The sequence below is a fragment of the Mustela erminea genome, chromosome 6, assembly GCF_009829155.1.
Source record: "Mustela erminea isolate mMusErm1 chromosome 6, mMusErm1.Pri, whole genome shotgun sequence".
NCBI lineage: Eukaryota > Metazoa > Chordata > Mammalia > Carnivora > Mustelidae > Mustela > Mustela erminea.
In genome coordinates, this window is record NC_045619.1 from 140,188,055 (window position 1) to 140,200,113 (window position 12,059).

The window sequence follows — 12,059 nt, forward strand, 5'->3', positions numbered from 1 at the left end:
CCAGATATCTTATAATGTCCATCATGATCCACCCCAGTTTGAATCCAGGTGACATTTCTACCCATAGCTTCCACCACCTGTCTACCTGGCTCTTCTTCTGCCCAAATGCAGACCGTGCCTTGTTATCTCAGAATGTCCTACCAAGGCTGCACTGACCCCTCAAGGACAATTCTTAGGCCTTCCTTGATCATACCAACCCACTAAATTTTCCCTTCCTGACTTTCTGCTGTTCTTATCATGACCATTTGTATTTGTCATTTTTTACCATAAGAAAATTATTTTTCAAGCCTAAAATAAGGCAGATCGGTCAGCCATTTGTTGTCTGACGTAAGGAAGAGTTTCTTCTGGGAAGTACCAAGCTTTTCTGGTAACAGGGTTGAGCAATTTCCTGATTAACTGAGACTCAACTTGCAGCGTTGACCACCCGTCCTGTGAGGAACTCAGTTACCTTTAACCAAATGTTCCTTTCTTGAGCCTAATCTATCAATGCCATCTAGCTACTTTTTCTTCCAAAAACAAAGCAAAACCACCTACTAGAAAAGAAATCTTTGAATTGGACTCATTGGAAATTACCTCCTTCAGCAGGCTAGAAACAAAACTTGGACATAGGCTCACAAAGAATTTGCCTGCAGTTGCTTTGTTAGGCTAGTTATATTTTTACGCATAATTGTCTTCACAAATAGCAGTATAACAGCATATAAACAGTGGATTATGGGACAGCATGACAGGTACTAGGACTGAGTAGATAGGATTAGAAAAGACCTCTTGGAGGCAGTGATTCTCATATGTCTTTCCATCTCAACTGTAAATTCATTAACCACAGCAGCTTTGGTATACAGAGGGTCACTGTGAGATGATGTATAATTCACGACAAAATGGTTCTGCCACCTTCTCCTCTCCCTAGATCTTCTGTGTCTGCACTGTGCAGTGTGACATTAACTAGAAAGCTCAAGGCCAGGAAAAAGGACTGAAAGGTCACTCAGTGCAAACTGTAAAAGTCAGCTATTCGTTTTAGATTAGTCTGTCTTAGTACCAAGAGTTGGTCCTCTTATTTTGTCAGAAAAATTGTGAGGCCTTTGTGATCTGGTATTATTTTGAAACTTTTCATTAATATGATTTCAATATTTTATAAAGACCATCAGTTACTTTAAAGGTATTTTTTTGTGCTGCTTTATTAGTGGTCCTAGGAATTCCTGAGCTGCTTGACCTTCAACAACTTCTTGTTTCAAATGTCAAGATATGTTTATGTGAAATTTTAATATTAGGAAGAAACTTCCAATTACAACATGTCACACAATGGAATCATTGAGTTAGATTTATTGTTTAAAGCAAAATGGCAGAGTCTCCATATTTGGGAAGGATAAGGTAAAAATGTGTTTGCTTAGAAGCTAAGAAAATGCTTTGGGGGCGGCTTCTAAACCAAATAACTGTAATTTTTATGAGGATTGTTGGCTTGGTTAGGTCCTTGTGACGAAGGCCACATTTGACAGTCCTTACACGCTTACACTGGTATGTAGGGGGAAAGAGAAGAGCATAGAAATTGCACGTGGCTCCAAAAAAAACTGTCAGCTAATTTGCCTTCAGAAGCTCACTTCTCCTTTTTCAAGAAATCTCAGGTTGCATTTTTTTTCATATTCACTTAGAAATGTTAAGTCTTGCTGCTTGTTCACGTCAGTCCCAGTGGCAGAACCGTTTAAAATTCTTCTAGTCACAGAGGTGAGTCTGCAGGGCTGTGGGATATACATGTTGGGTATTCGCTAAATTGGGTAATGTCGTAAGCACAGGATGAAATTAAAACCCGAGTTACGTGACAGACCAGAGACCAGTGAATTGACAATCACAACACGACAGTGTGTTGGAGACCTCCGACAGCTCGCCAGAGTCATTCTTCCTTTCTTCTCGGGTAAATGAGTAGAAGACATTCCCAAGCCTCCCAATAGCCAAATCACTATTTCCATTTTAACAATTTGTTACCGGGGCATCTGGGTTGAGTGGCCAGCTCTTGGTTTTGACTTGGGTCATGATCTCATGGGTCCTGCAGTGGAGCTCTGTGCCAGGTTCCTGACTCAGTGCGGAGTCTGCTGGAGATTCTCTCTCTCCCTCTTTCCCTCCCCTGACTCATCCCCATACATGCTTTCTCTAAAAATAAGAAATACATCTTTTTTTTTTTTTTAAGATTTTATTTATTTATTTGACAGGGAGAGATCACAAGTAGGCAGAGAGGCAGGCAGAGAGAGAGAGAGAGGAGGAAGCAGGCTCCCTGCTGAGCAGAGAGCCCGACGCGGGACTCGATCCCAGGACCCTGAGATCATGACCTGAGCCGAAGGCAGCGGCTTAACCCACTGAGCCACCCAGGTGCCCAAGAAATACATCTTAAAAAAGTAATTTGTATACTGTTTTTATAATAAAAATGAAAAATAAAAGATACTTAATCTATTTTACTAATACCTTATCACTTTGTTACTAATAAAATAAAATAGATCTAGCTCTTCTAATTATTATGAGGAGGAGCTGAGGGAGGTTCTATTGTAAAGCAAAAAATATCATGCTTCAAATTTTGATTATTTTATAAAGAAATTAAATTAATTTGTGAGATTAACTTCTGTTGTCTACTTTAATCCAAACGTGCATTACGAGCCCTGGTTAGTATTTCTTTGATCCTCAAACAATTTGTAAATAAATATCATTAAATTTAATTTTACTTTAACTTCATAAAGGAAAAAGAAGCCGACATAAAATTGAAGGTATTAGTGAAGTTTAGGTAATTGTCACTTTCCCTCAAGAAATATTAATTGCTAAGACCTTCTGGAGTTTAAGAAATCATGAAGCAGGGGCGCCTGGGTGGCTCAGTGGGTTAAGCCACTGCCTTCGGCTCAGGTCATGATCTCAGGGTCCTGGGATCGAGTCCCGCATCGGGCTCTCTGCTCAGCAGGGAGCCTGCTTCCCTCTCTCTCTCTCTGCCTGCCTCTCCGTCTACTTGTGATTTCTCTCTGTCAAATAAATAAATAAAATCTTTAAAAAAAAAAAAAAAAAAGAAATCATGAAGCACACGAAAAATCTTGGAGGCGATCATGGTTTTATTTGCTTCTTCATTACCTAAGTGCTCATTCTCTGAACGTGTCTGCATTTCACATTGTGGCCTTATTTTCCGTTTAGTACTTTAGTCTTGCTGGTAGCCACTAGCCAGCTTTTTCCCCTTCCTTTTTTGAACAATTCAGTCCTAAATCTTTCAGGGAGAGCAAAGCAAGGGAGCCTAATGTGGCTTCCGGTGGAGTGTGGCGCAGTTGCCCAGAACAGTGGTGGGGTCACAGCCCAAAGGTAGTGAGGAAGGTGTCTCCATGGGGAGACTGTCTAAAATGAGGAGTCAGGGTCTAAGCAGAATGGAGTGGGGGTCCCCACAGGGAGCGGTCCAGTGGGGGAAGTTAGAACCTGATGAGGGTGAGAGGGGCCCAAAAGGACAGGCCGATTGGCAAGGGCTATCTGAGCCCACGTGAGATGGGAATGACGTTCACGCGTGGGCTTGGTGGTGGAACCCAAGCAAGTGGAGAAGGTCATCCCCAAAAGGAAGGGCCCAGCATAGTGGTGACGCACCCAAGCAGGGCCAGAAGCACATCCGTGAGGTGCGGAGGGCTAGCCTGGTAAGGGCTGTCAGAGCCTGATCCAGACGAGCTCATTCTCTCCGAGTTTGGGAGTTGACTCAGAGTAGGAATTCAGAGCCTGAGCAGGGAAAGGAGGGAATCCATGTGGGGCAAGGAATCGTGGCAGGAGTAAGAGGCTGATAACATACAGGGGGCTTTATCAAAAAGTGTCGAGACTAGAGATAATGGAAACCAAATTTCCCACCGTCAGGGAAGGGAGTTAAAAAGATAGGAAAGGAAAAAACTAGAATTCAACCCTGTGGTATGAGATCGAAAGTGGGATGTTGGGAAGTATCAGAGTGAACACATTCATGATTTTCAATATGCCTAGATGGGTGTAGAAAACATATAGACAGAAAGGTGAGGGTGAATGTGTGTGTGTGCATATGCGTGTGTACATACATGTACTGTACATGCATATATTCCCTAGCTTTGTCCACTGGGAGAGCCTGGGATTAGTTCTTCCCTGATGACAATGAGCACACCATTGAGCACATAGTGGCTTCTAAAGTCTGTTTTCCTCTAAAGGAACCAGGGTCTTTGGATAAATGGCTGATTCCAGGGCTGGGAAAGAGAAAGTAAAAGACAAGCCCAGAAAATCTTTTTATGCCCCCAAAGCAAGAAGTACTCAAGAGGAATGATGAGGCACATCAAAAGGACAGAGAAGCCAGCTTGAATGGGCCCCCAACTGACAAATGGGGAGAATCTGAGCACTGAAATGAACAATAACAGATTATAACCTACTGCATAAAATAAAAGAGCATGGGTCCACATAGATATAAATAAATGAGTCAATAACGGGTATTAAATCCTATCACAGAATATTTAGTACAAAGAGGAAAACAGTGTCTCTAAGGCAAGAGTACCTGGAAGATACCATTTTATTTAACCAACTGACCAGAGTAAACGTCATCAGTAATGGGATAAAAGGGTGTGAGGTAAGAACACAGCCCCACTTCCACATTATTCCTGCCAAAGACACAAAACTAAATCGAATCACCAGGAAACAGTCTATAAATCCAAACTGAGGGAGAATCTACAAAGTGACTTATCTGTTATCTTCCAGTGGGTCAGGTCACGAAAGCCAAGAAAAGACCAAGGACCTGCTAGAGGCACGCGACAATGAGATGCAAGAAATTGTTTTGAACTGGATCCTTTTGCTGGGAGGACGTCACCGAGACAACTAGAGGAACCTGGGTCCAAGGACAGGCGGCAGTAATGCAGCAACCCTGTTGCCTAACCGATGGTTGTAGTGATGCTGGGGAATTTCTTTGTTGGTCAGAAATACTCACTGAAGTATTCGGGGCAAAGGAATGTTCCTCCGGCAACAATTCTGACATAGTTTATTGGGAGGAGGTATTTGTATGGTACTTAAAGTTTTTCTGTAAGTTTGTTTCAAAATTATGCAGTGATAACTATGTCTAGTAAAATTCCCTTAAATTGGAAATTTTGATCAGTGGGGCAGACTCTGGAGAAAACAGGATTTGCTGCCCTCCCCTGTGTGGGGTTGAACGTGCTTCTAGCAGTGAGGATAAGCCCGCTCTGGAATCTTAAAAAAATAATCTCGTCACACTTTGATAAGTATCCCAGAAAGAGAGCAGTTGACTGTTTTTCTCTGCAAACTCTGGCACTCAGCTAGGAAATGACCCACAGTTCGTTTGCAGAATTCCAAGGCTGTGTTCAGAGCTACTTGCTTTTCTGAAAGAATGTCAGAGGTGGAGATAGTACATATTGGTACCGTGAAGTACTTTGGTTTGCTCAGACGGTCTTCCCTTTGCTTGCTTTTGAATACTTAAAAAACTGTATTTTATGATAACTAGATGATTGTTAATGGACATGAATTTCTGGACAGCAGAACACAGTCAACCATTTCATGAAATGCAGAAGGTAACTCTGATAATTCAACAAGGAAGAAAGATTTAATTTTGGGCGGGGGGGGGGGGGGAGTCCAAAGTTTAAAACCAAAGCCCACGTTTTAAAGATTTCCTTTATTTATCAGAGAGAGAGAGAAAGAAAGAGAGAAAGCAGGGGCAGGGGGAGACGGAGAAGCAGACTGCCTACTGAGTAGGGAGCCCCGATGTGGGATTCCAGCCTAGGACCCTGACCATGACCTGAGCTGAACGCGGATACTTAACCGACTGATCCACCCGGGTTCCCCAAAAGCCAACTTCTCGTATGACCCTTTAAGAGAAAGACAAATCTGGAGGCAAAATACCTTGTAAAATGACACCTCACATTCAAAAACCTGGACATCGTGGTGAAATGATTAGAGCCACGACTTAATATAGATGTCGAGAGACAATTCATGCATTCCGAGTATGGGTCAGTCTGTTTCCTTTTCAATTCCCTCAATATTGAAGACCCCGCCATGGTTCGCACCCATCTCGTGTGGGACCTGCTGACTCCCCAGGGAGCCGCAAGTCTGGGGGAGGACCTCGCTTTCACGGTGAGGTCGATTTATGAAATGCGAAAGGAGACCACTGCCAAGAAACGCTCGCTCACCCTCTCTCGGCGGCGGGGGGATCTCCCTTCCCTTCTCTGGGTGAAGCTGAAAACAGAATTCATACGTCAAGTCCAATCCTCCTCACACACACACCCCCCCAGCCCACACCTCCCAGCAATTGAACTTGAAAAAAAACCTGGTTAAAACCACTTCCTATATTTGAGACTAGAGAGGGCCAGGCACAATGTCCCGACTGAACAAAGCAGCCTAATGAGAGCGACTCCAGACTGTCCTAGAGACTAGAGAGACCGCAGCGAGGGTGACGGTCCGGACCCACTGAGGTCCTTTCATCTCCCATCCTCCCGGCAGGGTGCGAGTCAGAGGCTGACAGGAAACTTGACCTTCTGCCAAGAAACACCTTCTCTCCTCTGCCCTCAAGAAGGCGGCTGATCCCACATGCCAGGACGATGGAGCCAAGCTTGCTGATGTGGGGAATCTCTACCTTCATCACAGTATCTGGCCACATGACAGGTAAGAGGTCACGGGGTGCCTTCAGAATCTGGGTAAGGCTAATGGATGTTACCTCTTCCCAGCCACAGAATCAGGAGTGGGGAGTTGCTTACGTAGAAAATGCAAACAAAGGGGTTGAATCTTGGGGTCTACGCCTTGTCCATGACTCCCCCCCCAGGACCCCATGTTAGGCTTCCGTCAGCCCCGATCTATAAACAGAGCTTGAAACTGGGGATCTCCTGCCACTCAGTCTTTGTTATCTCTGGGTGAATGGAGTGGCATGATAACGGAATGTGAACGGGGCTACTAGTGAGCAAGTTCCTCAAGAAATTTCCTCTTATTTTCCAATGGATTTAGTTTTTCACGGCACCAACCAGGTGTAAGATAACAAGAAAAATCTACTAGGAATCTCTCTAAGACCAAGGTAATGTCCTGAGATGTCAGTAATCTCAGTACCCCAATATAGGAAATATCGGGGTAATTTTAAGTTTGGCTTCGAGGATGTATATGTTATTTTTAACTGCTTCAGGAAATAATATCGAGGATTTTCCTTACATGTGCAACGTTATAGAAATTTTAGAAAGCATAAGTGTACTCACTTTAAGAACTCTACTTTTTCTTATGACTTTATGTGTACGTATGCATGTATCCATATGTGTATATACACACACACACATATGCAAATTTTGGATTTCATTCATCCTTTCAAATGGGTTTTGTCAAAGATTTTTTTTTTTAACAAATCAGAAACCACTAACTTCTACCTCAAACCACCTTCCCTAATTGAGTGTGAATTTTCTAATAACTTCTTCCCTTGCTTACCCAAAAGGACAGATAAGATATCAAAGTCTACAATTTCATAGCCTTAATTTCTAGATGAATAATAATGCTAACCAGCCATAGAAAGGTGTGTTAAGAAGTGAAGCGTGTGGCTTCACTTCTTTTTGCTTACTTGGTGAAGTAGCTAGGTTATGTTGAGCTGTGAGCTGACCCAGGGGTAGGAATTTCTTTATTGTGGAGTTGAAGGCGGCATGATTTCTGGAAGGTTTAGGAGATGACTTCTGTTTCATTATGATCTTTGCAAAGTGGGAGGACAGTCCAAGCTAGAACAGAAAAGCCTTTACAACATATCTGGGAAACACATTTCCAGTAAACCTGTGTTATTGCTAGCCACTGGTGACTTATCTGCAGATATGAATGGTCTTGGTGGCCGTGGGGCAAGTGGGAGTATTATGAGAAATCTTCCATTCACTCAGGTCTCCAAAAGTCTATTCAGTACCTCTCAGTCCCCATCTCAACACCGTAGGAAATACAGAAATGAACGAGACATAGTCTCAATCCTTGAGAGACTTATAACCTAGCAAGGGAAGGAAAGGCATGGGGACCAGGGCAGTACTGTGGATTAGAATGTGACGGAATCTCTGTGAGCAGGACAAACAGAGAAGCTGCATGACAGTAGCGTGCAAAGAGAGCCCTGAGAGACCAGTAACGTTGCCCAAGTGGACATTCCAGATAGAAAGGCCCTATGACCAAAGACACATCAGAAGATGAGGGAACAGCAGGAGGTTTGTTGTGGCCCCCAAGACTGGATGAGCATGTGGGGACATTGGGGATCGAGTATGAAAATATAGGATAGGGTCAAATGGACGATCCAATGACTACTAGACAATAAAAATGACCATGACCATTTACAGAGCGCCTTCCTTGTGCTCGACATGTTAAGTCTCATTTTCATCCTCATAACCACTTCGCAGTGTGCATATCACAACCTCACTGGGTGAAGAACCCAAAACTCAGAAGTCACACAGACAGGGACAGAGTTGGCGTTCCAACCCGGGGCTCCCTGACTTACGATGTTCCCATTCATTGCAGACACGTCTGTGGAGATGACCCTTGCATAGAGCGGAGGGAGACCGGGTGCAGGGAGACAAGTTGCGAGGCCCCTAAAATAGTCCTGTCAAGAGGCTAATGAAGACTTGGTGGCCAAAGAGTGAAATGGGTTGAGTTTCTTGGATTAACATACAGTTTAGGAACCACCCCAGGATAAGAAAGAACCTCATCTCAGACCTTTTCCTCCAAGAGGAGGAACCCAGTCTTAAAATAAACAAGACTTTTTATTCCTCAGGGGGGAGAGGTCTCTAACGAAATCAAACAGACTGTCAACAGATGCAATTTCTAGCTGATTCATAAGGCAGATTTTCATTCTGAAAATTTCCAAAGCCGCCAGTTAAAATTGTGATGGGTTGCAGAGGATGTATTAGTCAACTTCGGTGTTTTTAGTCTCTGTATTACTGGGTCCTGGGATGTGGTTAAAAAGAGAATTCTCCTGATGTTACCAACATGGCACGTTAGCGAAGGCACCTTTCTCAGAATTGTGGAAATTCTGAAAGTTTATCTGTGCTTTTATCATCTTTCTTTCATTCTAGGAATTCTGTGATCAAATCTTCATCCCCTAAATTAAAAAAAAAAAAAACCCAAAGTGTGGAAACCCATTAAGATGATATTTTTGTCTAATTATCCCTTCTTGTAAAGACTGCTGCCCACACTGGGATTTCCCCTCTTCAAGTTTGTCATTAAAACCCAAAATGCTTCACTCTCCACATCTAAACATTCCATTTCTTCAGATCCCAAAGTGTTGTTACCATGGTTGACTCTGCTCATGTTCAAGACACACTTTGGAGAGACAGGGCTTTGGTAACCTTAGGGAATGTCTTACAGATCAGTTGCCACTTTCTTTCTTTTTTTTTTTTTTTAAGATTTTATTTTATTTATTTGACAGACAGAAATCACAAGTAGGCAGAGAGACAGGCAGAGAGAGAGGAGGAAGCAGGCTCCCCGCCGAGCAGAGAGCCCGATGTGGGGCTCTATCCCAAGACCCTGGGATCATGACCTGAGCCGAAGGCAGAGGCTTTAACCCTCTGAGCCACCCAGGCGCACCCCAGTTGCTACTTTCTTTTTTTTTTTTAAAGCTTTTTTTTTTTTTAAGATTTTATTTATTCATTTGACACAGAGAGATCACAAGTAGGCAGAGAGGCAGGCAGAGAGAGAGAGAGAGGAGGAAGCAGGCTCCCCGCGGAGCAGAGAACCCGATGCGGGACTCGATCCCAGGACCCTGAGATCATGACCTGAGCCGAAGGCAGAGGCTTTAACCCGCTGAGCCACCCAGGCGCACCCCAGTTGCTACTTTCTTAAAACAGCATGTCTTACATAGGCAGTGCTGTACGTCACCTGTACATACGCTCCATTTTAGATTTGACCCAAGCAAGGCACGCAAAAAAGTGACTTCACCCATGGTCAGTTAGAGGGGCTAGTAAAGAACCCTTGTGGATTCCTAGAACTCCAACACTTGGACCCGCTCATCTCAAAGAGAAGTATTCTTAAATTTCTTTGGCTAAGTCTTGAGGATTCTGGATACTTCTCTGTTAGGTCTGGTGGAAGTTGTTGCTGTAACAGCTAGAGTCACCCCTGAGTCAGGCTATTCCACAACATGGGAGCTGTTCAAGTGAATTTCCTTGTTTCCCTCCTTGCCAGGGGTCAGGAGAAACTTCAAAAAAAAAAAAAAACTTCGAAACTTTCCTTTAGAAAGTGGGGTCTATCACCTCAGGTCAGTGGAGAGAAGAATTGGGAGAAAATCGAACCTTGAAAGTGAGCCAAGGCCCATCCTAACAAGCATTGTTGGAGGATAGAAGACCAGACATGTGAACAGCATGACTTTTGACAAACTGCCCCTCCCTCCCTGGGCCTCAGTTGCTCCCTATAAAATGAGAAGCATGAAAGAGAAGGTTTTGAGACTCTTGTTGTGCTGTCAAAAATTCTGAAAAGGAACTAAAATAAGCTCTGCTTAAAAGGCATTTTCAAGTGAGGGTATTTTCAGACGAAAAAGTTTCCAGACTGAAGAGATACACACAAGGTCTGGGCTAAAGAGACATTTAAGTGGCAGAGTACCGAAGCCTGGCATGTCACAGCAGGTTATTTCCAACTCTTGAAAGCTGCGCCACAGCGCTTAGCCATGACCCACTGCTTCCGTACATGCCGCAGTTGAAAGCGTCAAGACCAAAACACCACTGAGGGCTGGTGATGCATCTGCTGCTTGTTTGCTTCCTCGGGGAATCTTCGCCTTCAAACCATTTCCTTGTTCCTCACAGGAGCGGTCCTACACGAGTGGGAATCTGTTTCTCCTCTCTTTATCCTTGGCCATTTCCTGTGAGAAAAGGATAGGTCCTCATTCAATGGACTGCTTCAAAAGTTACAAGCCCTCTGTCCCTGAAAATGTTCCAGTAGAGCTGTCTGGCCACTTCTGGGGCCATCGAGGGGTGCAAGGAAGAGGGACAGGGTGGCCTTCTGGTCTCTTTCCAACCTTCCGTGCCGGTTCCCCTCTGCCTCCCTCCCATATATCTTACCTCCCCTCCTAGAAAATGAAATTAAGGATATGTGATTTTCACATTTTGCAAAGCCAAGATCACAAACAAGTACAGGTTTTCGGCTCTAGGAGAGAAAGCACAATCCAGTCCACTGCCTGCGCCCTGCCCCAAACTCTGGACAGTGGTGAGAAACAGAAAAGCCATGGGCAAGGGGAAGTCTCTGAAAGGGTACAACTTGAACGATAGCTTTATTTGTGTTGGGCAAATTTCCAGTTGGCCAAACATTTGGAGTAAAAATTCCTCTGCTCCTTTCCTCTCCACAAAGGGCTCTCTTTCTCTGAAAGTGGCTGAGCGAAGCTCCAATCAGAGGTTATCACATAAGGTGGAGAGATTTCCCAAACCAGGCAGGAGGCTGAAGTGAGAGCCTCTGATCCCTTTGGATTTAGAATCTGTGACAGTTTCTTTTCAGGCTGACCATGTGTGCCACCCTGACATCAGTCCATGGCCTACCCAGGGGCCCTCAGAATCTCCTGGGAGACTCTAAACTTCCTGAGATCTTTGTCTCTTGTCCAGCTCTTCCTCGGGGCAGGTATCATGTGAGGAAAGCTTAAGGACAGCTAAGGACCTTCTTCTTCTCTTGGCTTCCTAATGTTTCTTCAGGAATTTCTTCTTTGGTAGAGTCAGCCAATGCCCCAGGTAGCATCAAGGGAGGGAGAAAGCCCAGAGAAGCTCATTGCATAAAGATCAACTCATTTGTCACTCCTCCATATAGAGCCTGAACATCTCAACAGGGAGAACATTGTGGTAGCAAGAATCCATCTGGCTTTTTTGGTTCGTAATTTTTTTTGAGTGGTGAGTCCTTGAGAAAACTTGATGAGCTCTGTCTCCTTAGAAAAATGTACGCATACACACAAAACCTGGAGTATAATTCTCTGGGTTGTAGCCTCCCTGTAAACCACGGTCACCTGGCAAGATCCTGAACTGATATTCACCGTCTCTACACTGGTTGTCATAAACAGAGAGAGTGAGACACAGAAAGTTACCCTCCCTGGAAAGAAAGCTGTAGCTGACTTGGCAAAGGCAACTTAAGAGGCATGGTTGTATGCA

The 12,059-nt window shown here is 44.1% G+C and overlaps 1 protein-coding gene across 4 annotated transcripts in view; it reads left to right on the plus strand.

The window, feature by feature from the left end:
- Positions 1-6,300: 6,300 nt before the first annotated feature.
- The window catches only part of IL2RA (interleukin 2 receptor subunit alpha), a 46,748-nt gene continuing 40,989 nt past the window's right edge, over positions 6,301-12,059 (plus strand). For all 4 annotated transcript variants that reach the window (XM_032349822.1, XM_032349823.1, XM_032349824.1 and 1 more), the window contains exon 1: positions 6,301-6,612. In XM_032349822.1, coding sequence (XP_032205713.1) covers positions 6,549-6,612 — 64 coding nt within the window. In that variant the 5' untranslated portion in view covers positions 6,301-6,548. The remainder of the gene's footprint in view (positions 6,613-12,059) is intronic.